General features: G+C 33.1%; 3 protein-coding genes across 5 annotated transcripts; all 3 read left to right on the forward strand.

Moving 5' to 3' along the window:
• The first annotated feature begins 64 nt into the window (after positions 1 to 64).
• LOC105158559 (kinesin-like protein KIN-8B) lies at positions 65 to 7,874 on the forward strand. 2 transcript variants are annotated; one of them, XM_011075346.3, is made up of 17 exons: positions 65 to 266; positions 407 to 949; positions 1,069 to 1,140; positions 1,225 to 1,341; positions 2,040 to 2,128; positions 3,435 to 3,579; positions 3,668 to 3,763; positions 3,991 to 4,082; positions 4,229 to 4,330; positions 4,422 to 4,568; positions 4,696 to 4,846; positions 5,327 to 5,389; positions 5,472 to 5,708; positions 5,916 to 6,020; positions 6,101 to 6,214; positions 6,558 to 7,142; positions 7,252 to 7,874. In XM_011075346.3, exons 2-17 carry the CDS (start codon positions 902 to 904, stop codon positions 7,501 to 7,503), a joined length of 2,415 nt encoding a protein of 804 aa, XP_011073648.1. In that variant the 5' UTR covers positions 65 to 266; positions 407 to 901; the 3' UTR covers positions 7,504 to 7,874. The 2 variants fall into 2 exon arrangements, with proteins under 2 accessions (XP_011073648.1, XP_088733357.1); XM_088877231.1 differs by lacking the exons at positions 65 to 266; positions 407 to 949; positions 1,069 to 1,140; positions 1,225 to 1,341 and having other exon boundaries at positions 2,004 to 2,128.
• Positions 7,875 to 7,966: 92 nt separating this feature from the next.
• Positions 7,967 to 14,846, forward strand: LOC105158707 (transcription factor bHLH25-like). The gene is made up of 3 exons (XM_088877232.1): positions 7,967 to 8,098; positions 14,228 to 14,596; positions 14,687 to 14,846. The coding sequence occupies exons 2-3, from the start codon at positions 14,228 to 14,230 to the stop codon at positions 14,753 to 14,755; spliced, it is 438 nt and encodes a 145-aa protein (XP_088733358.1). The 5' UTR covers positions 7,967 to 8,098; the 3' UTR covers positions 14,756 to 14,846.
• Positions 14,847 to 16,218: 1,372 nt separating this feature from the next.
• Positions 16,219 to 17,794, forward strand: LOC105158560 (transcription factor bHLH25). 2 transcript variants are annotated; one of them, XM_088877006.1, is made up of 3 exons: positions 16,219 to 16,591; positions 16,661 to 17,020; positions 17,546 to 17,794. In XM_088877006.1, the coding sequence occupies exons 1-3, from the start codon at positions 16,397 to 16,399 to the stop codon at positions 17,618 to 17,620; spliced, it is 630 nt and encodes a 209-aa protein (XP_088733132.1). In that variant the 5' UTR covers positions 16,219 to 16,396; the 3' UTR covers positions 17,621 to 17,794. The 2 variants fall into 2 exon arrangements, with proteins under 2 accessions (XP_088733132.1, XP_088733134.1); XM_088877008.1 differs by having other exon boundaries at positions 16,220 to 16,591; positions 16,705 to 17,020.
• The last annotated feature ends 9,780 nt before the right edge of the window (positions 17,795 to 27,574 follow it).

The following is a 27,574-nucleotide window of genomic DNA, read 5'->3' on the forward strand; positions in this document are numbered from 1 at the left end:
AAACCCAAAGGACCAACCAACTGTCCAGCTCATACATTACATTTTACACACACACACACACACACACTTCCCTCCCACAATTGAACAACAAAAGCCGATTTCACATACGGACAAAAATGGGTATCAATATATCATAAAAACTCCCAACCTACTCTTCTCTCCCTGATTATTACCCGCCTCAAGTTCCAGCATTTAACATTTCCAATTACTCCAATTCAATGCAATGCCCTTCCCCTTCTTCCTCTCCACTCCGTCGTCCCACCAATGTTCGTTTCTTCTGATTTGAAATCCAAACGCGAATGTTTTGTTTTTTATTTTTTAATTCTCCTTTTTTGATTTTCTAGAATTTTTGTTTTGGTTTTGGTTTTTCATTTGTTCCTGTTCGTTTTCTTTCCTGTTTCCTCAGAATCTAGCTGTTTCAGCTGAATTGGCGATTCCGGTGTAGAGCGTATTGGTGTACGCCGTTGTTCGATGTGAATGTGCTGCTTGTGACGAATGCAGAATTTGAGCGGTGTTTTTTCTTTTTAACCTTGGGGAGGGAATTGTCTTTTGTGTTTCCATTGGTTGGAACAGTGTAATGCTTCTGGTTTTGCTTGAGGAGGTGGTTTTTGGTTAAAATCTAGGGATTTTTTTTTTTACTGATTCTGTTTCGTTTTTCAATTCGTTAGTGTAGCTTTGGTTATTATTTTCTGGATGTATGTGTATATATGTGTATTGCTCTCTGTTTCAACTTCAATATTTTGATTCTGTGGTGAATAGTGAGTTTTTACGGTAGTTAGGCATATGTTAGTATTGCATGTTTCGGAGAAAATTCGCTTCTTCAATTACTGAAGCTATTTTAAGTTGGAGGAAGCTTGGAAGAGAGTTCTGGGTGAAATACGGAAACGAATGTTAACCAAGTATGCCGAGCATCACAGCTCCAGCTACCAAAAAAACCACTACTCTTACTGTTAGTTCAATCTGTTCCATCGAAGTCCTATTGAATTTTTGCCCCCATTTCGTATTATTGTTTTGTTGATTCTCCATTACTTTTCAAGTTTTCTTATCCTTGTCATTGGTTGGTTATAGGTGGCTGTTAAATGTAGGCCATTAACTGAGCGAGAACGTGGTCGGGATATAGTTAGAGTGCGCAATGCTAAGGTCTGTTTGACTTCCAATTAAAACTGAAAACAAGATGCTTTTGGGTAATTCTGGACAAGAAATATGAAGTTATGGTTAATGTAGGAAGTGCTTGTTCTGGATCCTGACCTTTCGAAGGACTACCTGGAACTCGTACAAAATCGAACCAAGGAGCGGAGATACACTTTTGATTATGCATTTGACCCTAATTGTTCCAATTTGGTATGTGTAATCTGCGCCTTCTTATATTGCTTCATGACTGGTTTTTGAATCTATTTTTTTTGTTTATTTATGCCCTTCTAATTGGTGAGATAAACCATATGCATCAAATACCTCTTTTCGTACCCTCTGCTATAATGCTGTTATATCAACTGACATGTATGCAAAAAAAATGGAAGAATGAACGAATTGTTCTAATTCATGCAATTAGATATCTGATATGTTATTGCTCTCAAAGTCTCAAGACACAAAAATTATGGAGAAGGCTGATCTCAGTGTTGACACAGCACTGCAGTTTCCTGGAGATATGTTATTGAGGATCTTACGGTTGATGGTTTCCTGTTAATTGACCACAGAATATTAAGAGGAGGGTTTCATCTAGTGTCTGTTGTAGAATCTTATCATGTTCTTTATCTGTTTGTAATATTGACCTTCAGCATGTTCAAGTTGCATCTTTCCTTTATATTTTCCCTATAGGTTGGTCGTTATCAGCAATTTACCTATTTTGTTTTATGTGAAATATTACTAAAAAATTAAAGATGACTCTCTAAACAAAACAACTAAGAGATTCTAGGTTTCAGGTCAAAAAATCTGAACCGATGATGCATGTTTTTATGTTATTACCAGTGGAGCTGGATTCATGGTCTACATGTGGATTTTTTGTTGAATGTAGATAATTGATGAATTTCTTCTTTCTTCAGGATGTCTATGAGAGAAGTATACGTTCCACAATTGTTGGGGTTGTCCAAGGTCTAAATGCAACTATCTTTGCTTATGGTTCCACTGGGAGGTATTGAAATTTTTTAAAGCAAATGGCAGTGGTAACTGGGCAAATGGCAAAAGAGAACCTTGGTTTATTCTATTTGTTTTACTAACTCAAGGAGTTATTTGCACGTTTAGGGTTCCATCTTATGCAAACAACTTCTTCTCAAGTTGTTTGACTGAATGCTACTGATATATCTGTAACCTGCAAAGTTCCAAATATATATCAGTAGTATTTATCTCTTTTCTTTCAACTGTCGTGCAAAACCTGAGCCAGGTCCACTGATTTAATTTGGACTCAGGAAATAACTTTATGCATCGGATTGTTTTGTTGTTTATGGGATGCAACATACACTTTCTAGCAGAAGTTTGAACTAGGAACTGAACTATTTAAGAAGTTACCATCTATCTATTGACTGATACTTATAGAACTTATCATCCTCTATTGCTGTGTTTTGAGGAGATTTCTAAGTTATGATCATTGGGGATGCATGATAGACGTCTTTCAGAGGCTACATTCCAGTTTTCCTGTTTCTTCTGGTTATGGTGGCATCGTTTTGTGTAAAGATCCTGATTCGTTTAGATGTTTATTTATGTATTTGACATCCTTTTATCACATGTTTACCTTCCATTTGGGTTTTCATTAGAATTAGGTGGAGAAGATAATGTAGAAGGAGACACAAGCACCAGATCAAAAGAACAAGAATTGAAGTCCCTAAAAACTTCTGCCTAATATGCTCTCAAAGTGTTTGTATCTAAGTATTCTTTCTTTTGTTATCGTTAATCAGATTTGTTTAATATCAACAAGTATGGTGCCCTGGTCATTATGAGATATTGGTTCCCCTCAGCAATTTTTGCAACTTCAGTAGCTTGTATCAACTTTTGTATGTTAATTTGCTGAGTACTAGATATTAATGATGATGAAATCAATTTTCTGAATAATTTTGTGTGTAATTCCCTACACTCGTGTGCTGTAACTCTCCGGTTCTGAGCTTGTTTTGTGGCTTTGCTTCTAGAACAATATTATTTTATGAATTTATCACTGATAAATTGCTGCCCCCTTGTCTTCTTGTTTAATTTGACTATGTCAATTGTCTTGGCAAATGAGGCTCTTAGTTGCTCAATTTGCAATTAGACTGCTAGGGATGAAGGACTATGTCCAAAATGTAGAGCTGAATCAATCAAATGCTAGCGATGTGTTTGAACTTGGAATGTTAATGTTTTCACCCATTCTGTTGAACAAATACAATGAAGTTGCTACATGATTTCATATCCTACCTTGAGAGGAATTCATAGGCTTATGATATCCCTTGTTTTTCTTGTAAAACTTTCAGTGGGAAAACATACACTATGGTTGGAACTGAAGATGACCCCGGACTTATGGTTCTCAGTCTAAATACAATCTTTCATCTTATTGAGAAAGACAACAGCTCTGATGATTTTGAAGTTACTTGTTCATACCTTGAAGTCTACAATGAGGTTGGTCATTCACATATTTTCTTCGAGAATATTATGGTGGATACTTGATTGACCAAAAACTCTATGTATTGACTTTATTTTCTTGCAGGTCATTTATGACTTGCTTGTAAAGTCATCAGGTCACTTGGAATTAAGGGAGGATCCAGACCAAGGAATAGTTGTTGCTGGCCTCAGAAGTATCAAGGTAATTCTATCTGTCCTTCAGTATAAATTGTTTCGTATTATGAGACTAGTAAATTAGTTTAAATTTTTTCAAATGCTTCATCTATGCAATAACGCTAATACAAAGTTTGAGATGTGATGGATATTTTTATTCCTTCATAGTATGACCATCATGTTCGAGAAGACGCTCTAGACTAAAACATAGAACACGTATCATCTGACCCTAATGCCATTGCTCGGTGTACTCAGGTGAATTCAGCTGACAAGATTCTTGAACTTTTGAATCTGGGAAACAGCAGACGAAAAACTGAAAGCACCGAGGTTAACGAAACTTCCTCACGGTGGGTGATATTTCCTCTATTTTACTAGTTTTCATAACTTTCGCTTCAAACTATTTTCTTTAAACTCGATTCATAACCTGATCAATCTACTTGAGTACATTAACCTTCCTTTCTAAGTTGATACATTCGTAATCTCTTTTTGACAGATCACATGCAGTCCTAGAGATAAGTGTGACAAGAAAAGAGCAAAAGGAATATCCCAACCAGGTTATCAGAGGAAAACTTTCACTAGTGGATCTTGCGGGCAGGTTTGCTTCTCTATCCAGCATTTATTTCAAATGCTTTAAAATTTTCTTCTTTTAAAGGTAAGAAACACCTCTTGGAGAATTGACGATGCAGTGAACGAGCATCTGAAACAAATAGTGGGGGCCAAAAATTGAGAGATGGTGCCAATATAAATCGATCACTTCTTGCTTTGGCAAATTGCATAAATGCTTTGGGAAAGCGCCAGAAGAAGGGACTAGCTTATGTGCCATACCGCAATAGGTCTCTGTCTCTCTGCGTGTCCCTCTGTGTGTGTGTGTGGTTGTGTGGTATAACTGCAATTCCTCCGATGATTATTATGTGCTGTGCGCCCTTCCTGATAATGTAGCTAATCTGAAATTCCCTTCAGCAAGTTGACACGGATTCTTAAAGATGGCCTGAGTGGTAATTCTCAGACAGTAATGATTGCCACTATTTCGCCTGCTGACAATCAGTATCACCATACAGTCAATACTTTGAAGTATGCTGACCGAGCAAAGGAAATTAAGACACATATCCAGGTGCGTAACGTTTATATGAGGAAAGACATGCTTATGAGGCATAACTTTTTATCTACTTATGTTTTTTGGTTACATGCTTTGGAACATATGAGAAAATGAAAGCAGAATGGCTTAATAGGACAGATTTGTAATGTTTTTGTCTTAATTTAACAAAACCTCATCATATACTTAACTGCGGGTGGCTACACGGATTCTTTCTGCCATTCTACTTAACTAGCAGAAACTGAAGTGGTTCATACTCTTATCTATCACCTCTTTCTAAGTTAGATCGATGCTCATTCTGGATTTAGTTTTACGTAATCAGGATATAGTTTTTATATCATTGAATACGAACTCTGCACTAAACTTTTTGTTTCCTTTTGACTTAGTTTGTTGACTTATGATTTTCTTCTTGTTTCCCGTGTGTTGCCTTATAAGTTTGTTTAGATTGATTGTCTGTTGGAACATATGTACTAATAAAGCAAATACTATGGTTCTCAGAAAAATATAGGTACGATAAATGCTCATGTATCAGATTACCAGAAGATGATTGACAATCTTCAGGTAATTGTTATTTTCTTATAATCTATGTTTCCAAGTATAAGAGTCATTTTGTAGTACTATGAGAAATCAATTTACTCTGCAGAGTGAGGTTACCCGTTTGAGAATGGAATTAGCTGACAAAGAGTCGCTGCTCAATGCTAAGCTTCCTGAAAAACAAGTGGATGTTGAAATATCTTGGTTAGATGCACTGAGCCAAGAAACCAGTGAAAATGTCCAGGAGAGGATAAATTTACAGAAGGCTCTGATTGAACTTGAAGAAACTAACCTTCGTAATAGAAAGGAACTCCAGCATCTTGATGAAGCTATTGCAAAACAGCAGGTTAAAGTGGCTTCTTCGCCCAGATTATTGGTTACTGGGATAAATTTGAGTTTATAACTTCTGTTATATAGCTGGCCTTTTGTATTTCTCTTCTCCTTTGGCCTTCTACTAGAGACATCATTTATCCAAGTTTTACATAATTCATTTGTGTTGGATGGAGATTAGTGTTTGGCCTAAATATAAGCAGCCTGTATTTCATGATTGCAGGTTATTGAAAATGATGGAGTTGTTGTGCAGGCTTTGCAAACAAGGCGTCAACTGATTCTTGATAATATTCGTGATAATGATGAGCTTGGTGTTAGTTATCAGAAGGTTGTACCCCTGATTGTTCCCTGGTTTTACAATTTTGTCCTCTGCTAACATAAAGCTTATCATTTTTCTACATCATTCAGGAAATTGAAGCAAATGAGAAGCGCCGGGGTCAGCTACAAGATATGATTGATGAAGCAATTAAAAATAATGGCAACAAAACATATTTGGGCATTCTCAGCCAATACAGACTGCTGGTAAACAGAATACAATATGCTACAGCATGCTTGATTTTGCTAGAAAATTGCAGTTTGATCTAAACATGAATTCTGGCATCCTCATGCATGTTGTGCTTTCACTTTAAGGACTACACTTTTTAGTAATTTCTCTCTTCAACTGAAGCATCTACATCCATAAGTTTTTCTGTTTTTGCTCGCATACGATGTTCTTCGCTTTTCAATTTGGAATGGTTGCTTGTCTTTCAACTTAAGGAAATATTATCCCTTCGAAAGAGCTCATAAGCCATGGTTATATTTCCTGTTTTTCCTCCATGCGCGCATATTTGTTTGAGCCTTGAAGTCATATGCTGCAACTCTGCAGGGAATTACTAACACTGAACTTCAATTCGAAATCGCGATAAGAGATCAAATTATTTACAGCCAAAGAGAAGCACAGAGGAATCTCTGGAATCTTCTCATGAGCTTAGGGCTTGATGAGAAGCAAATAGTAGAGCTTGGTGCAAAGCAAGGAATAACTGTCGAAGACATCCATATGACAACACCACTTGGGCAGTCCAATTTGGCTCATTACCCAAATCTGAAGTATGAACGATATGCTCCATCGTACTGTTCTGCATTTAATGGTCTGTCTGGTGCGGTATCACCTTGCTTATGTCCTCAAGACCGGGAACTCATTTCAAGATCTGTTGCTGTGGACAGCCGGAAACTTCCTCCTACATTTTTCCAGGAGCACCATACTTCATATTATTACATTTCCCATGGTTTATACCCATCAGCCAATCAGCAGTGGTGCAGCAAACAACCAAGTTCTCACCTTCGTACCCTTGATCAACGATCACATGGCTTGCGCAAATCATTTCCACCAATGAGCAGCAACATCACTCCATATGATGATGGTGTTTCAAGTTCATCTTTTAAGACTGACTTTTGGCAGCAGCAGCAACAGGTATTATTGTAAATGTTGCCATGACTAAGCAGAATGGTGGTTTCTTGATTTATATAATCTTGCATCGGGAAATCCCTTATGACAATTCTTAACTTCTAACTTTCTGTAGGATGCATGGGCTGTTGCTAATAGGCAGGACATAAATATGAATCCATATGTTGGACGGGGTAGCACCGGTATGGCCACACATCACGGAGGGATAACCCCAGGTATGTTTAGACATCTCGAGCTAGAACAAGGTGTTGGTAACATTAACCCACAGCATGGTTTTCCAAAAACTCCAACTTCCGCCCGGCAGCAGAGTGTTGGAAAGATGCTTCCTTCCCATGTTACTTCAAAGTTCAAGCACAAGCAGTTTTAATGCTGGTGAACTTGATACTTAACTGATTGATTCTTGCAGAACTTTCTTTCCATTGGTTCATTTTTTCTTTTAAATCGTGTACCCTCCATAATGTATATACTATAGTGGTGTTAGAAGCAGTTCAAATAGTTTAGGGCATATACATTTAGCTCATTCTTTCGTATCTTAATTCATTTTCTTAATCCTGTTTGTGAATAGCATATACCCGAACTACACAAGATTTTTTGCAGAATTAGTTTGTGAATATCTAGAGTTTAATTGTCAGGTTTGTAAATAAGCGTCATGATCTTCAACAGTGATACACGAGTGTATGTAATGTACTTGGCTATGTGCTTTACATTTTCTATGCATTGTTGTGAAGTTGCTCTGTAGATTGAAATTGAGTTGCTTTGAGTAAGTAATAGCAGTATTATTCTGGATAACTGTTTTAAAATTTTGCATAATAGTTTCTACTGTGAATCAAAGAAAACACAGCAGAAGAAGGCAGAATATAAGAAATGCCTCTGAGTTCTTGCATGCTGGAAAAATTGGATCTCTCTCTCCTTCTTGATGGTATCCTATTGTAGATCACAGCACAGTTTGGTAATTCAAGGAGGTGCGTTAACACCTTCAGCTTGGTGTTCTTTCAGATTAAAAGCAATATTCTACATGTTAATTTCTACATGACTACATATTTTGTGGGGTAAATTAGACTTACATCATGGAGGTTTTGATATCGTTATGACTACTCTTTTTTATTGCTTGAAAAATTACAAATACTCACATCACATAAAAAATAATATGTACACCCTATATGATGAAGTAGAAAGTATTATTTTATCCATGCTATTTTCTCTTAAAAAAAAACGTTTGATGAAATGTAAAAAAGAGTAAGAGTAGGTAAAGTAAATAATCATAGAGCATATTAATTCATAAAAATGTTCTAAAAAATTCTACCAAAATATATAAAATTATAATTTATAATTTAAAAGAGCAATTTGGGTAGTTCACCACATAAATTGGATGAAAACCTAACAAAGGCTAATAGAATGGGCTCTGATGCGTATGAAGGTCCAGCAACACCACAAAGGTTGAAGGACTTTCTTGAAAATTCTAAGATAATTGGAGGATTATCTTGCAAAACAATGATTAGCACTCCAATACTTAAGTCAGTACAAATTTTAATTAAATAAAACAAGAAAAACGCGAGAAAATGGTAGTTGAAATATAAGTTAAGAGTGCAAAAAAATAGTAGGGATCCATGCAGCTTTGTTGTTCGAGAAGTGGAACGAGTTTAACATACCCTGTAATTTACCTTAGATCTTTATTTATAGAGGAGTTTGGGATAGATTTTCGAATTTGTTAGGTTCAATTGAGATATCCTAAGAATTCAACTTTGTAGGGATGGTGTCTATCCATTACTTGGAGATGTCTCATAATAGATAGGCTAGTTCAAAGTAGTCCTACTAGGTCAATCATGAGTATAGGAGAAGTAGCTTGTTCTTCCAACATTCGGATCCACGTAGGTATAAGGTCTCCCTAGCGTCCTTTTAAAGTAATATGGCTCATGATGTGTAGAATACAACTAATGTGGCGGTCTTGTTGTTTGGTATTTGGGCTTGTTGATTGAGCCCTATTTAAGAATGCTGCTTCTTCAGCAGGGCAATAGAACTGGGCTGCAGCCCCCGCTACTGGTAGCAATTATGTCGGGCCAATATCTTGGCCTACTAGACTGTGTGAATGGGTGCTTCCTCATTCATCAACTTTGGATTTTGAGCTTGCTTCGCCAGTGGGCTTGGAAAAATATTTGTATTAGACATCATCATATTATCAATGACAAATGTAAAAGTTAAATAACTGTTTATAATTTTGTAAAAAAAGAAAGATGTATTTATAAATATGCTAAACTTGGAGGAAGTAATTGTAATTTACCATATTTTGCAAGCACCAAAAGATTTTGGGTGATCCAAATGGTCCTCCGATCATGATCTTGGGTTCTCGTATTCCCTTATTGAGTATTAGGATCTTTTTTTAAAAATCACTTCCTGTAATAACGGGTAAGGTTTCCCTTGCTTCTTTTAGGGAAAACTCTAGGTTTTGCCGTGCAAATCCCCGATCTTGAATCAATATAAGCTGCAAAATACTTTATTTTTATATTGATCATACACCATACCAACAAATATGCATATAAAAAAGGAACTTATCATTCAATCCTTATGGTAACACCATCAAGACTAAATTCTATTCCGTTACCTTTTTTTTCCTCATGATTTATGATCTTTGAGGAAACTTGACCCTAAAGTCATACTTCCATTTTCTCGTCCTGCAACACCTGCAATTAGAGTTTCATGGTTGCTATTTCTAATATGCTTTCATATCTACCAACAACATGTTGCTGCAAATGATATAAGTCATCACAAGGCAAAAGGTTTTCGTTCTTAGTGATATTAAATATAACTTATATTTCTTTCCATCCTTCAAGGCATCTAAGTTTTACGTCATCCACCCTAATCTCTTGAGGAGTTAAAGCTTTTAATAACTCTTTTCCTTCCCTTTGTGACCTATGATCCTATCTACCGAAAAGGACGTTCTGCTACCAAACTTAGTTCTAAAGCTAACTGTTCGATCTAAAATTAGGTGATCTTATAATAATATCAACACCATCTATTCTAGGTATCCTAATCAGGTCTGGTGTCATAACCTTGGCAGATTCCTTGAAAATTCTAGAAATATCAATAAACTCTTTCATAAGAAACAAATCTGAATTATGTGTATCGGAAAAGGCATAAACTATTCTATAAGTTATAAAATATGGTCCATTACCTTCTTTCATTAGATCTTTTCTTTTAAAGTCCTAATGAAGGGTCAAGACTCTGCTGAAATCTTGCTCTGGTAGGTTGTATGCAATACTAGGATGAATATCAAATATTAACTTTCTTGTATACAAATTACCTATCATTGTCCCAAGACAACCATCTCTTAGGTTATTGATTCTTCTACCCGTTATAGATAAATGCATTTCTGAATCAATTCCTTCTTTAAAAGTTGCTTTTATTACTACTTCAAAAGCTTCTATGTGAATCCATTTAATAGTAACAACTACTTTTTTAGGCTTCCGCGGACTTCAAACTCGGACTCAAACTTATTTTTTTATGGCGTCACTGCATTTGTCATCATCTTATCTCTTTCGGGTGACGTCACTACGTTCGTCATCACCGCGTCCTTTTCCAACTGTTAGTCATAATGGCTTGTTGGCCATGTGATTGCTAGCTAGCTTTCCTACTTTGCTAACTGTTGGTCTTTGTTATTTTTTTCCGACATCCTTATTCTTGATTTTTTACATTCTCCAATTTTTATTTTATTTTTTAAAAATCCTTTCTTTTACTGTTATCTTGGTTTGATTCGGGTTTCTTTTGTGTGACCTAGATTTTTGTTCCAAGGCAACCATCTCTCAAGTTATTGATTTTTAGAAATCCATTATTTTAATCAATTCCTTCCTTAAAAGTTGTTTTTATTACTACTTCAATACTTCCTATGTGGATCCATTTCATTGTAACAACTTCTTCTTATTTAAGCTTATTTAATTTTTCAAGAATCTCTTATTTAGGAATAAGTTGAATTTTCATCACATTACCTGTTAGCTCCATCGGAATAGCAAACTGACCTAAACTTACTTTGTAAATAGGTGATGTCTCCTTTGATTTTAGCCCTTTTGGTTGATGATTTTTTTGATTCCTCAAATCCTAAATCCATTGTATGGGCTGAGGTTGGAATCTTGACACATGATTTTATTCATGATTTTGTTTGACACCACCATTTTGGAAAAGAATCCAGACAGGCTTTCAAAGGTCTGAAGCCTATCTTCTAGCTGTAGTTATTTTGACTTGGTTGAAGATCCATCAGAATCAGTCTCTACCTTATTCTTATAGATGCTTTCATCTGAGGAAAGATCTTGAATTGATAAATGAGTACCAAATCGCCATAGTAGACTGCATCCAAGATGTCCTCCATGACTTCAAATTTTCGTAATTCACCATGTTTCTGAGGGCAGTCTAGAGAGATATGACCTCTTGCTTCGGAAGTCCAGCAATTGCAGACTTTAAAACTTTCATTGGCTCGGGTATGGACCCATCTAAAAGTTTTCTTGTAGGTGTTCTTCCTGTGGATATTGCCTATATTCATGTAGATCCTTGAGATCAAATCTTTGTTGGTCCCATTTTTTGTCCAGATTTCTTTGATCTGGCTTTTGACTTGGAATATCCTGATTTTTGTCGGAAAAAAAAAAAAAAAAGTTCTTCTACAACTCCTAGTGTATGAAACACTATTTTGCTTCCTCCTCTTCCTTGGTTCGCTCGATTCTCCTATAATAGTTGGAATATCATTGTTATCACAACAGAGAGGGTTTCTTTTGATCTTACCTCTCAACCTCTTCATATTTTTCTGGATAGATGCTTGATAACACCAATTCTTCAATTTGTCTTAAGAAAGGACATCCTTCTTGTAATTGAATCTAATTGTCCTTCAGGTACTTTTTATGACTGATCAACATTTTCCTACATGGACTGCATGTCTTTGCAAAGACATTGGAGGTGCTACTTCTGTTGCTACTCCACTCTGAAAAAAGTACTTGCAAAATCAATGGATATATTCATCTATTGCGCAAATACTCCTTAATTCAAGCCTAAAGAGAGCTTGTGCATACTCTCTAGCCTTTTCTACTCTACTTCCTTCGAAGTAACCATCTTCAATGAAGTGTATCTTGATAAGCCTTCTTAGCCAATCCGCTATCACGTCTTTTGAATCTCCAGCAAGGATACTGGTTTTGATATCTTCTGGGGTATTATTTCATCCGATCTTCAAAGAACCTTTCAAACTTAACCCCACTAGTTTTATAAAGTTTTTTTTGTCGAGTTCTAAAGTAGTTGCTGCTATCTTTATGGCTACAACCAATTCATCTATCAATTTCTCGATATTTCAAAAATTGATAACATTCAGGTTAAGTAAAGTGTCGTATGGATGCAAGGGTTGGATCATGGTTCACGCCCAAGGTGTATTTTTAGGCACTCTTCTTGAATTTCTTTCAAACTTTTCTTTTAGCCTGGTCCCTATGAACACGAGAGTGGCGTTATTGTGGAAATCCGCACTCTCTCTCATTGGATAATCCTGTGGAGAATCATTGAAACATGTACTTCCCTCAGGCAATGATAATGTTGGAGTGATTTCATTGGTTTGGATATTGACTAAGTCTACAATCTTGAGTTGGGCAAAGGATTTCGCCAATTCTTGTAAATATGATAGATCTGCTCTAGTTACCTCCATTACTTTATAGATTTGATGGATGCAATGATCAAATCTTCATGGTCTTTGGCTTTGGAATCTTCAAAGCTTTCCCCTTCTGATGCAGAAGAGGTACTGTTCAAAAATGTCTCTTATTCGCTCTTGTCTGGATTTAGATGTCTCAAGGCTCTCCCTTTAGTTTCTCTTTAGATATTCTATTTCTAACTTCAGATATGTAGATCTTTGTGTAGATCAGGAAAGATCTTAAGGATCTCGTCCACATTTTGGTTCAAGATTTCTATTTTCATAGGTATATGAATTAACCTATGTCTATAATCTTGAACTGTCTTTTGAATTTCTCCCAAATCTTGCTAGATCTTCGAGGTATCCAAGTCGAGTTCCTTCCAGTCAGCTCCTTTAATTATAATTTATAGAACTGTATTAATGAAAGAAATTACCCATTCCGTTTCTCCTTGTTGGTAATCTACCATGGGCTTCGATCGAGTTTATGGTTTTCACCGTATTTCCTGGTAGCACCTTCTGGATCTGGTGAATTCTCCACCATTCTTCTTGTTCATCCTCAATAAGAGGTCCAAGATCCTGCTTTATGCCCTTCTTTAGAATTCCTAGGATGATATTCTTACTCTATTTTTTAAAAATTTGAAATACTCCTAATTGTCACCCGATCCTTCATTTGGTGATTGGAGATAATCTTCTCCCTTTTATAGAATTTCCATAAAGAAATTCCATCTTTGATCTTTCAGAATCTGAAAGTATTCCTTGTTGTAACTCGAACTTTCGTTTGGTTCTATTATCTTAAAGAGTTTCCTCTGTAGGTGGAAAAATATCTAAATACAATATAAACAAATATTTTTTTCGATAAACCTAGGCTCTGATATTGTTTTAGTCGGGGCATGCAAGTAAATGCATCAGAATGCTAAATAATTGAAAATGGACTAAAATGCTTATTTTAAAGCTAGGAACGGGTAAAATTGTCCAAAAATCGACCAAATCTGTTCGGAGGACTAAAATCACGACCTTTTTGGAACTTAAAGGACTAAAATGCTAATCGTAGAGTTACAGAACTAATAAGCCACCCCCCTTTAGTTACATGACTAATTTTGCAATTTTCCCTTTATTTTAATATTATTTGAGTGCTACGAACGGTTAATACACAAAAAGAAATTTAAAAAATAAATACTTATAGTAAATAGTTATTGACAGTCAACCAAGGATTGTTGGCATTGGTTTTTTACGAGTATAGTATCACAGCTAAAAGTCATGACAAGAATATTATTGTGGTTTATAGTCATGGTAAAAATATTTTTTACCATAAATAATGTAAGATTTTTCCATTGTTTTTTGTTTAATCATATTTGATAGTAATTATTTACAACAATATTAATGTATAATTAATAAAATTGTAGTACATTGTAAATTTTCTTCTCGTTAATCTATTACTTCACAGATGGACAAAACTTCCGTATTGGGAGATGCCATCACATACTTGAAACACCTTCAAGAAAGAGTGAAGACGTTGGAAGAACAAGCGAGGATGCAGACCATGGAATCAGCGGTGCTCGTCAAGAGATCACAAGTCACGGCAGAGGATGAGAGCTGTACTGATGGAGAAAGCGGTAGCTACGACGAGCATCCGCTGCCGGAAATCGAAGCCAGAGTCTGCAACAACCACATCCTTCTCAGAGTCCAATGTGAGAAGCACAAGGGAGTTTTGGTGGATTTACTCAGCAAAGTGGAGAAACTCAACCTCGCTATTCTCCACACCAATGTCGCAACGTTTGGGAGTTTAGCCCTTGATATTACCATCATTGCAGATGTAATAACAATCTCGATCCTCATAATCGAGTATGTTAAGATTTTTCAATTGGAGTAACCTAACCCGGCCGTTTTTGTATTTTGTGTGTAGATGGAGAGAGAATTCAACTTGACGGCGAAAGAAGTCGTGAAAAGACTTCGTGCGGCTCTCCGACGATGATCATCACAATGTTACAATTGAATCTGAATATTCTATTTCATTATAATTAATTAAGTGTATAACATATGTAATTTCTTTAGTACAACATTTGATGTGGATTATTTATAAATATCTGAATTTGAAGTGTATGTACAAGTGGAATACAACGTAACAAGCATACTTTTGCTGAGACATGAGATTTGTGAACTCACCATAATGCCATCAAGATTCTTGTGAATCTGATACTGTGATGAGATCGGATTTTTGTTATCCTCACTTTTTTTTGAAAAAACAGTTACATGTCATGGAATTTGAGATGCATTGCCATGGAATATTCAATGAATTTGCGACGGCAGATGCGCTCAAGTGTCCAGAAGTCATATCGTAAAATCCATCCCAATGAATACTATGATGAAATTTGAGATATGATAGTCCTTACAAATTCCATCACAAAAATTGGCAGGAATTTGGCAAGAAAGATATCTATTAGAATCCATTGTAAGATTTGTCGTAAGGCCAATTTCATACAATATTTGCCCCATATGTTAGGGTATTTTTCAATTTAGTTTCATTTGTTACGATTTTTTCACATTACATTCCATAAGTTGAAAATTTTCTCAATTTTAGTCTTCAGATTCATTTTTTGTCTCATAATTAATATAGCCATCACCGATCACACGTTCATTTCCATACATTTTTCATTAATTACTGACCTAAAAATGCACGTTTCATAACGACATATTGGGCGCATTGGCAAAACCACAATAAGAAATGTATGGAAGGGCGTAGTGACGGATCCCCACTGTGTAGTTAGAGTCTTATTTCTTCCTGCAGCAGTCCACAGATGCACGGAGTAGGATGAAGTTAGATTTGTTATTATGAGAGTAGTATGATAGTCATTCAGGTATCTTTAGAGCAGTCTAGTGGTCATGTAGTGTTGTGTAGTGGGTTCTTAGTAGTTTTATCTTAATGCATGGTTTAATTAGAGTTTAGCCTTCTATGGGTGAACAATTATGTATCTGTATATGTCGATGAGGTCGAACTCAATTGGCTAAATTGAAGTCCCATAATTTTAAAGTCATATATGTTTGAATCCCACCGTGTGATATGTCATTCTACTTTATTCGTAAGTATTATTGTACTTTAATAATATGTGTTAATTAAATATAGTTATCTAATATTATAATTAGTACATAATTGTAATAGTTATAAAATTTTTGCTAAATATAAATATTTAATATTTATGATTGTAATTAATATATTCAATTAATAATAATTTATCACATTTAATTCAAAAATTATATATCTGAATATCTTATTAAACATGACGCACTGCAGATCATGTATTCAAAACCGACACGGGTGGTCTGGTGTAGAACCTGAGAATTAATCATTTGAAGCCCTTAATACAACTAACACAGCATACTACAAACATCAGATAATATATTTGATTCCTTCTATATATATATGTCTTTCTCTCGACAGATATATATCAGTTGGGGCTAGAATGTCCCTTCCACCGCTGTTGCTCCACAAGGAAAAAATTCCCGATTACGAGCACAAGCTGCCTGTGAATCACAAACAAAATTTTGTCTTTGGATCAGGACCATTAATTAATTGCTTAAAAGTTAAAACAAACTTCAACAGTCAAATCTGCTCATCATGGGACCCCAAGTAGTGTTCAAAAACCATTATGTTAGAGAAACTATATTCATTAACATCATCAAAACATCAATTCCAGTGGTTTTAAATGTTCCCTCAAACACACGGCAATCGGCCTGCCTCGATCCCCACATTTATAGCTTTATATTCAAGAAACCTTGTTTTCATCACTCCCCCCAACTTCACAGGGCAAAGGCAAGCTTTTCTTGCTTCTTTTCTCCTTAATTTTAGGTTTTCGTAATAATTAGGTTAGCTGTTTCACAGATGGATAGAGATACTGATGATTCTGGCGTGGGGGATTTCATCAGGGACATGAATGAACTGGAAGCAAGAGTGAAAACGCTGGAGGAACAAGCAGCACGGCAGACCACGGAACCCTTGGTGCCCGTCGAGAGATGGCAAATCGATGCCGAGGAAGAAGAATCATCGGCGGAGGAGCGGCGCCTGCCGGAAATTGAAGCCAAAGTCTGTAACCAAAATATTCTTCTCAAAATCCAGTGCGAGAAACGTAAGGGACTGTTGGTGAAAATACTTCTGGAGCTGGATAAACTAAATCTGGATGTTGTCAGCGCCAGCGTTGCGCAGTTCGGGAGTTTCATTCTTGACGCTACCATTCTCGCTGAGGTTAATTCATCTGTTTCTTTGTTTTAATCTTTCCAAATTCCAACTTCCAATTTTATGTTGCAATTCAAATTTACGCCAACTCACCCAAAGAAATATGCTTTTTGTTAAGCACAATTTACTACTGTTAAAACTATGAAATGACGAATATTCTGTCCGACATTGTTTCTGCAAACAAGCTCAAAATATTTGCAACAACTAATAATTACGACAAATATTTTGGTCATTAATAAATCGATAGTATTGATTTGTCATAACTTCCAAACCATAATAATTTATAAACATAGAAAATAATTTATTTTTTTTAGTGTACTGTGTTTGAGATATACCCATTGCCTCCATAAATTATAGCCACAAACTAATATAATCCTGATGTGAATTTTGTATACGTGGTGTGTTTATATGAAATGCAACTTGTGACGTAAGATGAATTTTTAGTGGAAGATTGGACGATGAAATTCTTGTTTTTATGTGGATTTTATTTTATTTTAGAATTTGACTAAGCCCTTCATTTTAATTTGTTCTCAGATGGAGAAAGAATTCAAACTTGTAGTGGAAGAGGTAGTGGGAGCCCTACGTTCTGCTCTCCAAGTTGCTCCATAGAGAGCTTGCATATAAAAAGGGCAAATTACGTAGATCTAATGATACTAATGTTCACTGTTCTTTACAAAATTACAAAATCATGTGAATAGCTGCTGATGTAATTTATTTTAGGCGATTTATGTAAGATTTTGTCTTTGAAAACCAAGTGTCAATATATATCAAAATTATAGTCTCGATTCATGTATTTGTAATTTTATAAAAAATTAAAATATTTAAATAATTAGAACTAATTTTAGGAGGTATTGATGTCATTTACCCAATTTTTATATATGGACTCATGTTCATGGATTTCAATTTTTTTGTCTATGCCATTGTAAGTATCCATGATTCATATTTATTATTTGTTACTTTTTGTCACTTGAGAAGTTTTAATTATATGAGGTAATTAAATATAAATATTTTGAGGTTTGAAAAATTACATTTAGTATTTCTTAAATGAGTTTTTGTCTGATAAGTATATTTATTTATTTATTAATCAAAATTTATCGAATTTGTTAATATTAACAACAAAAAAAGTGAAAATTTATATTTACCCATAATTAACTGAATTCTGACATATTATAGGTAAAATAATTTTTTTATGACTAAATTATCCTTATACATCTTCACAGGCTAGTGCATATCAGGAGGTAAATTTCACTCTTATAAAGATAATTTGGTTAGGAGAAAAATTGTTTGACCTGCAAGTAAGCCAATCTGGACTAAATATGAATTTATTCAAAAATAAAAATTCTAATATCAGCAAATTTAACTAATTTTGACTAATGGAGGGATCTACTTAATAGACGAAAACAAACGTCAAGGATACAAAATTTTATTTCCAAAACTATAAGGGATCTATTTGTTAGATAGAAGCAAACGTCAAGTTTAACTTATAAATTTGATCAATAAGACTATCAAATTAATGCAGTCAATGAGGCCTTAGCTTAGTCAGCGAACTTGATGTCCCATGATCGAGTCTCATCAATATGTAGGTATTAGTCTATTTTATTTGTAATTGCTGGTCTACTGCAATAATAATTATTAATTAATATATATAATTACATATATGATACTAATAATTGACATATATGGATTCGTGATGATTAAAGTCTATAATACAATCATAAATGATTAATTAAAAAAAATATCAAATTGCAACCCAAATTTGCATTTTTACCCTAGAAACATGGCTTTCCACTGTAGTTTATTACCACGGCTAAAGATAAGAAATTTTGGTAGATACTAATTACTATGGTTGGACAACAATTATTAGCCGTTATTTTTATAAACGAAGCTAATATATTTGCAAAAGCTAAAAGATTATAGATAAAATTGACAAATATAAAATAATCGTGATCAAAATTTAAGTTTTCACATCAATTTTCTTTGATCATAATAAATAGTATTAATTTATACAATTTTTAAATTAAAATAATTTATATCATAGAAAATAATCAATTTATTTTTTATAGTGTAAGCAACATGCCTAGAGCCATAACAGAATTATTATGAACCCCTCGTAATTTTTTCTCCACATCTCTCTTGTCAATTTTATTTTCTGGTTACATTTTCCTCTCTGATATTTCCCTTTCTAAAAAAAGATAGATTATTGTGAATTATTTGATGCTACCAAAGGATATTGTCACATCGAAAAAAGGGCATCCACTCAATTCCAACGGACAAATGGTGTCCCCATACCCTATTTCTTGTCAAACTTTATTTTATTTAATATAATAATTAAAATCCTATGCTCAATTTTTGTCACGTGCTAATTTTACCTATCAGAAAAATTTATGCTTTCTATGTATAAAAATCATTTTTAAATCAATTTAATATACGCAAGACTGTCTCCGACCCCCACCACTGCCCTCCACTACTTGGGTTTCACTTTCAGAGAATTTTTATTAGATAAAAAAAATGTGGATTCGAATTTTACGAATATAGACATATATATAAAATTTAGTTATTATAATAATTTTCTTATTTTATTTATTTCTTAACATATTTATTATTTCAAAAATATTAATATATATATTTAAGCATATTGAATCATCTAACGAACTAAATCTTATCAAAGAGAAAAAACAAGAAAAAGAAGAAGAAGAATGTTATTTACATATTCTCTACATTGATAGAAACTACTACTTTTTCTTTTTGTTTTTGGTTGAGACAGCAATGTTACATTAACATGGTCAAATAATGTTGTGTTTCATACAGCATTAGGTGGGGGAAACAATATTTTTCATCTCGGGATTTTTATATTTTTTTCTTTTATTGATTAAGTTTTTAAACTCAACATTTAATGGCACGTGGTCTTTTTTGTTGAATATGTAATCAAAAGGTACTACGGGATCAAAATTACTATTTTTGAAAAATTACGGGATCAAAAGTAATAATATTGTAATCGATGGAATCAAAAACTTAAAAATTCTAAATTATGAAATGAAAAATATTATTTTTCAATCATTACAGCATTTACAGTGCCGATGTATGGTATAGTTATTAATTTAAATTACTTTATATATATTTCTTAATTATTTCATTTGATATTATTAAATATTCATTAATATCTCAAGGAACGGAGTCCGTATTTTCACTTTATTTAAAAGAAATTATACATTGTTTTTCAAATATGATAAATTTTAACAACCCATAAATTATTAATTAATATTTCCTACAAAATAATACAACTGTCATTTTCCTCCAAAAAATAAAAAATAAAACCAAAGACAAAGTTCTTTAGCACTACTCATGAATCTCTTCGAACTTATCCTCGCGTAGGGACGGACTGGGATCCGACATTCTAATGTTCAAAAAAGAAAACATCATTTATAATACAAAGTTTCTTACTCATAGCATTCAGATAGGTTTGATTAATTTCTTAAAAAAAACAAAACAAGAAGAATCATCAGCAGTACCCGAAAATTGTCTGTTTTTCTTTTCAATGGAGGATGACATTTCTGCAGCGCTCGTTTTGATTATCAATCACATAACAAATATAATAATAAATTTTATATATATGTTTGATTAGTCTGTCTACAAGTAAATTAGAAAGATTTGATATTTGGTATAATTATAAGTTTCCTCTTATTCATTATTTAAAAAAATATCAATACCCCTCATATTTGATGAAATTATGTAATCCCTGAATTGATGTTTCGAACTATCAACTTTACCTTTGTTGTATTGTTTTTTAAAAAAAATTGTAAGAAAATCCGACGAGGTTGATGAAAAATTCTAAAAAATTGTAAAAATAAATATTGTCCACTTAATTCATAAAAAAAATTAAAAAAACAGTTAATAAATAAGTAAAATTACAATTAATATTTTACAAGAATATCTTGATCAATTCACAATAAAAAAATAAAAATTAACGAATTAGATAAATTATTAAACGATTGTTACAATTCAAAATATTAATAATTTCTCAACTAATAAAAAAGTATTTATAATAATGTTGAATCTAGAAGGATGGTGGTCTTAATTTACAGTAAAACAAATTGACATCATTTGTATTTAGTTGAGTTAATGGGTTGAAAAGTAAGTGTGTATTTGTGGTGAAAAGGACGGGTAGGGCTGGGCGCGGCTGGACATCTGGTGCAGTCCTGGTCTCTAGTTGGTGTGGCGCATGCATGCAGGTGGTCCAGCCCCTGCCCGTGCCCCTGCCCCGGGACTTGGTGAATGGTGAGGCTGGGCGAGCAAGTGGGGGGTCAGCTCTATCTCCACGTGGTTGGAGGAATAAACCGTCTCCTTTTGTCCGAACCAATTATGCAACAAGTCAGGTCGCTGTCTCTGTTCTGCAAAGAGAATGATTGTGAATTATAGGACAAGTAAAATTTTGGTTTCTAATGTTTGTTTCATTGGCCATTTCCTTCATTCTTCTTTCTACGCATTTTCTTTCTTTCTTTTTCTTTTTTTGTTTTCTATTTTCTTGATTCAAAATTATTACGGTCAAAAGATGATATACAATTATTTTCGATGAAAACAATAAGACAAAATTGTTAACATTATAAGAGTATTGCCCAAAAGAAATATGATTATTTAACATGATTTTATTATGATTAAAAGAGAAAAAATATAATAAATGTTAATTAATTGTGATTGCGCCAATAATTATTTACTATTATTTCGATGTTAAAACATGAGTAAAACAAGAAAATAATACTTTTCGTCCCGTTATTTAGGGACTTTTCACTTTTCGTCCCGTTATTTAGGGACTTTTCACTTTTCGTCCCGTGACTTTAAAAACTTAATATATTTCATCTCATAACATATTTCTGTTACTTATTATAAAGGAAATGGACACATGCTTAGCACATGTCTATTAGGGTCTTTAAATTTTTTGTCCCATTAGTTACGGAATTCTCACTTTTGGTTTCATAACTTTTAAAAAGTAATATTTTTCTTTTTTATCTCATGTACTAATTCACGACCACGTGATCATTTTCATTAAATATCTAACGGGAATGTGCCATGGAACCAAAAGACTACTTTAGTAATTTCACAATCAATGGGATCAAAAGTGAAAAAATCCTAAATTATTGAACGAAAATATTATTTCTCAATAAGAAATCATGATAAATATTTTAATTATAATTAAAATCATGATAATGTTAAATTAATTCTTGTTAAAAAAATTAAATTTTTGTATTGATTTCATTGACTATAATAAATAGTATTAATTTATTATAATTTTTTAAATCATGGTTATCCCCAATATAGGGAATAGTACATTACAACTTGTGAGAGTATAGTACAAACACAACTAGCATCACATATTCCAAGAATTATATAAGCCCTTCTTGCCTTCTTGTTTGAGTCAGCAAACACAACTTTTCAAGTCATTCTCCTCTATAATATTATCTTAGATTCTAGTGTTGGTCTGAAAACTGAGCTCAGCTTTTCTTAACTCTTTGTTTGTGTTGCAAGATAATCACAATATTTCAATATTTTTGGCTATATCAATTATGATTTTTATGGGTGTATATATAGGTGTATTTTGTGACAATAATCAGGGTCAAAATTATCGAGTTGTTGCTATCTTATATGGGGAATAAACTTGAAATCAAAAATACGTTAGAAGCGTCGCAATCATTCTAAAAGACTCACCCCAACGGCCAAATCCACGACGACTGTGAGGTCACAAGTATATGGGTCGAAACAGGGATAGTATCAAACTATACATTCTCTTGAATACTATTTATAGATTATGCTCAATGTATGGTCAATATTCTGCGGCTTGAGATTATGCCGCGCTCTCCACCTTTAACGGCTTGGATTTTAGACCTTTACTCGGTTTAACCTAATTAAGAAATACGACTATTTTAGAACTTGTATTGATATTATCAATACAAAAATAGAGCAATCACGACATTTTACTGATTCTAACTTCATCAAATAAATTACATATATTTTTAGGAAATGAAAGAATGTGCATTTCTGTGGTGGAATAATATACGTGGCTCAGAAATCAGCGTAAATAAATATTAATAAATAAATAAAAAAACCCTGGAAAGGAACTATTATCATGAAAACTTATATTTTCCATAAATGGTCTAGGATTCCCACAGATATTGACATGTGACAGATTCATTATTATTTCATTTGGTACTACTAGAAAAAGGTGAACTGCCTTGGGAATAATTGAATAGAATAAAATGAGAATCTTGGGAACTATAAAAGGAAATTTATTTTCCAAATATGTTTTGAGATGTATTAGATTTTCATGTGATTAGTTTTTGAACTTTGACGATAATAAATTAATTATAAAAATTTTGACCCGCAATACAACGTACAGACATAATTTTTTTAAATGAATTTACAATGTATTATTTTTACTTTTCTAATTTATAGAAATTATATTTATATATATATGTCTGTGATATGGTATGATACACATGTGACAGATTCATTATGTCATTTTGTACTGGTAGCTAGAAGTAGAAGATGATAAAATAATGTAAAGCTGCTCAACAAGTCCACTGCACCATTGGGCGGTGGATTGAAGATTTTTCTCTACATATTTTCATTATTTTAGCAAGTTCATGAGGAAAAGAATAAAAAGATTATTATATTTCAAAATCTCAGTTATTGCATTTGTCAAAATATATTGGTGTCTCGATATAAATGAATAGTTTATATTAATTACAGATGAGAAATTTAAGTAGTTTAGAAGTACTTTCATCTGTGTAACGAAATTTTTTTAATATAAAATCGTAAAGTTCGTACGGAATCAAAATAAAATAATATCTAATGCAATGGTGCGTCGATCATCTTCGACGTCAGATGATGTAAGGAATGAACTTTGTTTACTGGATGATATTTGTGTTATTACGTTATTTGTTTTTGTGGAAGATTTTGGTTTCGAAGTAATACATTTTTTTTGTAATTTACTTTTTTATAAAAAATCAATTTATTATAAAGGGTGACGTAATATTTAATTTTTGTAAAATATTAAAATAGAAAATTACAGAAAAACGAGCTTTCTTGGTGGGGTGTGGGGGTCTTACAAGAAAGCGAAGGCAAATGACAAGTGGCTGCATTTGCGTACGTCAGATGATGGAAGATAAGGTTGTAATGGACGACGATGAAGGGCGGCCGTCCCTTCAGTCAAAACTCGAATATGTTTGAGAAGTGTCAAATCCTATGATTCTCTCACATCTACTTTAGTATATGTTAGATGTAATAAATGCAAACTTTAAAGCACTTCATAAATGCTCAAAGATCACTAATAGGAACAAAATGAGATATTTGAAACTCGAAACGTTATGAACCCACGTCATCAATGAATGTAACAGTTGAGAATCAAGAATTCATTTTTTTAAATGATTATAAAATCACAATCAAATTTCAGTGATTTTTGTGATATTTATGGTTTTATTTTTTATTATTTTTATGTGTAATTGATTTACATAACTAAGGAAATATTGTAATATCAAATTAAGAGAGAATAATGTTTTTTGACCGTAGATTGTATATAATCGAACCACATAAATTTTTGTTTTCTATTTATTTCTTTACGTATCTAAAATTTTGAGAATGACTTGATTAGTAAAGGTTAGCTTCAAGGTACCGTTCGGACATTGTGAATAGCACTCTCCTTTGTAAATAGGAACGGATGTAGAACGATTTGAAAAAGAGATGAAATGGCTGGAATTAGGGGCATATTTATAATTATTGATTGAATATGGCATATCGAATGTATATGTACAAAAAAAATATATTAATTAAATATAAATTAATAATAAGTTTATTATAGAAAAAAATGATTATGATAAAGAAAATAAATAATACTCAAAGAGAATATTTGAAGTAGGAGAAAGAGAAAAAAAATATTAACTAAAAATAACTATTTAAAAGAAATCATTTTACCACTTTTAGATAATGGGAGAAATGTGGAAGTTAGTGAATGAAAAAAAAAAAAAAAAGACCAAAATAAGTGATCTCACTTCTCCCTTAATATATAGTATATATGCTAGAATGATGGCGACAATCAGGGTCTATTTATAATCGTGGATTTTTTTTTTTTATTGTGGACAATTAAGGGCCAATTGATAAAATTGGTAACAATTTTAGTGCTATTGAAATTCAATTTAACAATTAAGTTATATAATTTGAAAAAGTTGGCACATTAAGAATAAAATTCATCAAGAATTGTAAATCTGATCAGAATTTGGCATATCCCTCGAGTGAACACCAAATTCCAGCCAGATTATAATTTCTAATGAATTTTATTCTTAATATGTCAATTTTTTTAAATTGCAGGAATTAATTATCAAATGGAGTTCTAGCAAGATGAAAATTGCAATTTCTCCAACATATTTTTAATATATTCTTGTTTTAATTCTAGCCAAAGCTATTACTCACTAAAACATGAGAATACTAACTTTTGTTTTGTAGGTTAATCCACAAAAATATCTTAGGATCCCCAACCAGTCTTTGTCATTTTTTGGTGTTGTTGACTACTATAAGCATCATCGGCATCGTCTGTGGAAAATATTTGAAATGAATGTGAGTATAACAAACCCAATAATCGAAAGAGATAACTAGTCAGCAAGAAAAAATCCAGTCCCTGGTGCTACCATCATACTTGTTGGACACTAGGCAAGGCAACATGCTAATTCCACTGACGTAGCTCAATTATCATGTCCTGGATCAGGGGTCACGATATGGTCATCAAGCCATGCCACCAAGTCCGATGCCATAGTAACATGAAGCCCTCGTTACAAAGTGCTCTTGGCCCAAATTTAACAATGTAAATAAATAAAAGAAAATCCCAAATTATTCGGTTAAACATAACGGAAGAATATAAATCAAATTTTACCTTTAATAAAATCTGACGACTAAATAGATGGAAAATGAATCCTCCAAATTTTGTCAGTATAACTTATTAACAAGCAGAACATGAACGCTTGTTTCTCTATCAATTCCATCACACAAAGTAAATGGGGCTCACTAGAGTTGGGATGGAGGAAGCGATGATACCTACGGTATAAAATTTCAAAATCCCAAAGGACTTGTCCAGCTCTATTAGCTTAAGAGGTGAAGCTAATTAATACATAACAAGCAGACCATTTATTAAGTATCTTAGGTATAAAAATTTATTTCATACCCTTATAATTTATGACTATTGATATATCCATCAATCACTGATAATCATTTTTTCTTTTTCTTTTTTGTGTGTGTGTAGTGATTCATTCTTTCCTTAGTTTCTTTTCCTAGTTTTTCCAACCCAAATTAACAGGAGTAGTGTTCGACTCTTGTATTTGCACATGCGAACATAAGATAAAGGTGTCCTAAAACACTTAAAATAATGAACTCATAGTAGTTATTTTGAGTAGCTACTTAACAACCGATGAAGTCTTATTCAAATGATAGAATTTGAGCTAATTGTTATTTTAGTCTCATATTATAGTGTTTTTGTAGGATTGATCGGATAACTTAATGATGTTGTGCATAAAGCATCCCACCATTAAATTTTTGGCAGATAATCACAAGGGTCGTTAAATCCAGAAGTTAAAAATATTCGACTCGCTATTAATGCAAAATAATCACACACTATTTACTCAAATGCTTTTCAAAACAGTAAAAATAGTCCCATAACTCAAAATTATTTCACAAGAATTGGAATACAAGTACATAAATATCTCACAGTGCAAGTATACAATTCCCACACGATACAACTTACAATATAATAAGAAGAAAATATGAGGAATACATCCAAAATATAGCTAACTAAAATGTAAAAATTAAAAAATCTTTAATTTTTTATCCTCCAAGATAGGACACTAACATCCTGCAGAACAAGACAACCTTATATGCTTGAATGTGGAATTATGGACAACTCTTTTCTATCATCAAAGCAACAACTTCAAACGTAATAGAAGTATAACATTATCAACAACACAAGGTAAATGTTTCTCCTCCTTCAAAGGTGTACAATATCGGCCTCCATATTCTTGATTTTCTCATACAATCATGAAATTTCATCTTTCATACAATTTATTCAAAATCATCCCGTTTACCATTGCATATATGGGCCACGTTCACTACAAAAAAATAAATCAATAATTATAAAAATTTTGATGCTAAAATTAGCATCGAATTAATTAGCTATCAAGAAAATTAAATTCTTACTAAATTCAATTAATATAAAAAATTTACTTACTAATGCATTTAGCAACAAATTTATTTAAATATTTAGGTTGAGAAGTTATAGAGATGTAAGACGAAAACCGTTTATTTGTTGCCTCCAGAGAATGGTAAGTTATCATATCATGTAAGTTTCCCCCAAAATATTTTACCGAGAACTTTGATGAGTTGGACATACGGCCACGTGAGCAACACATGGCCATTATGTCAGAAAATTGTTGGCAGGACATTTTCTACACACCATCATTAAAATTAATGGACTAATTAAAACTGTCTATTATGAAAAGTACGGGACTAATTATGCAAAACCATCCTATATAA

Source organism: Sesamum indicum, linkage group LG13, assembly GCF_026168435.1.
Source record: "Sesamum indicum cultivar Baizhima isolate 11 linkage group LG13, ASM2616843v1, whole genome shotgun sequence".
Classification (NCBI taxonomy): Eukaryota; Viridiplantae; Streptophyta; class Magnoliopsida; order Lamiales; family Pedaliaceae; genus Sesamum; species Sesamum indicum.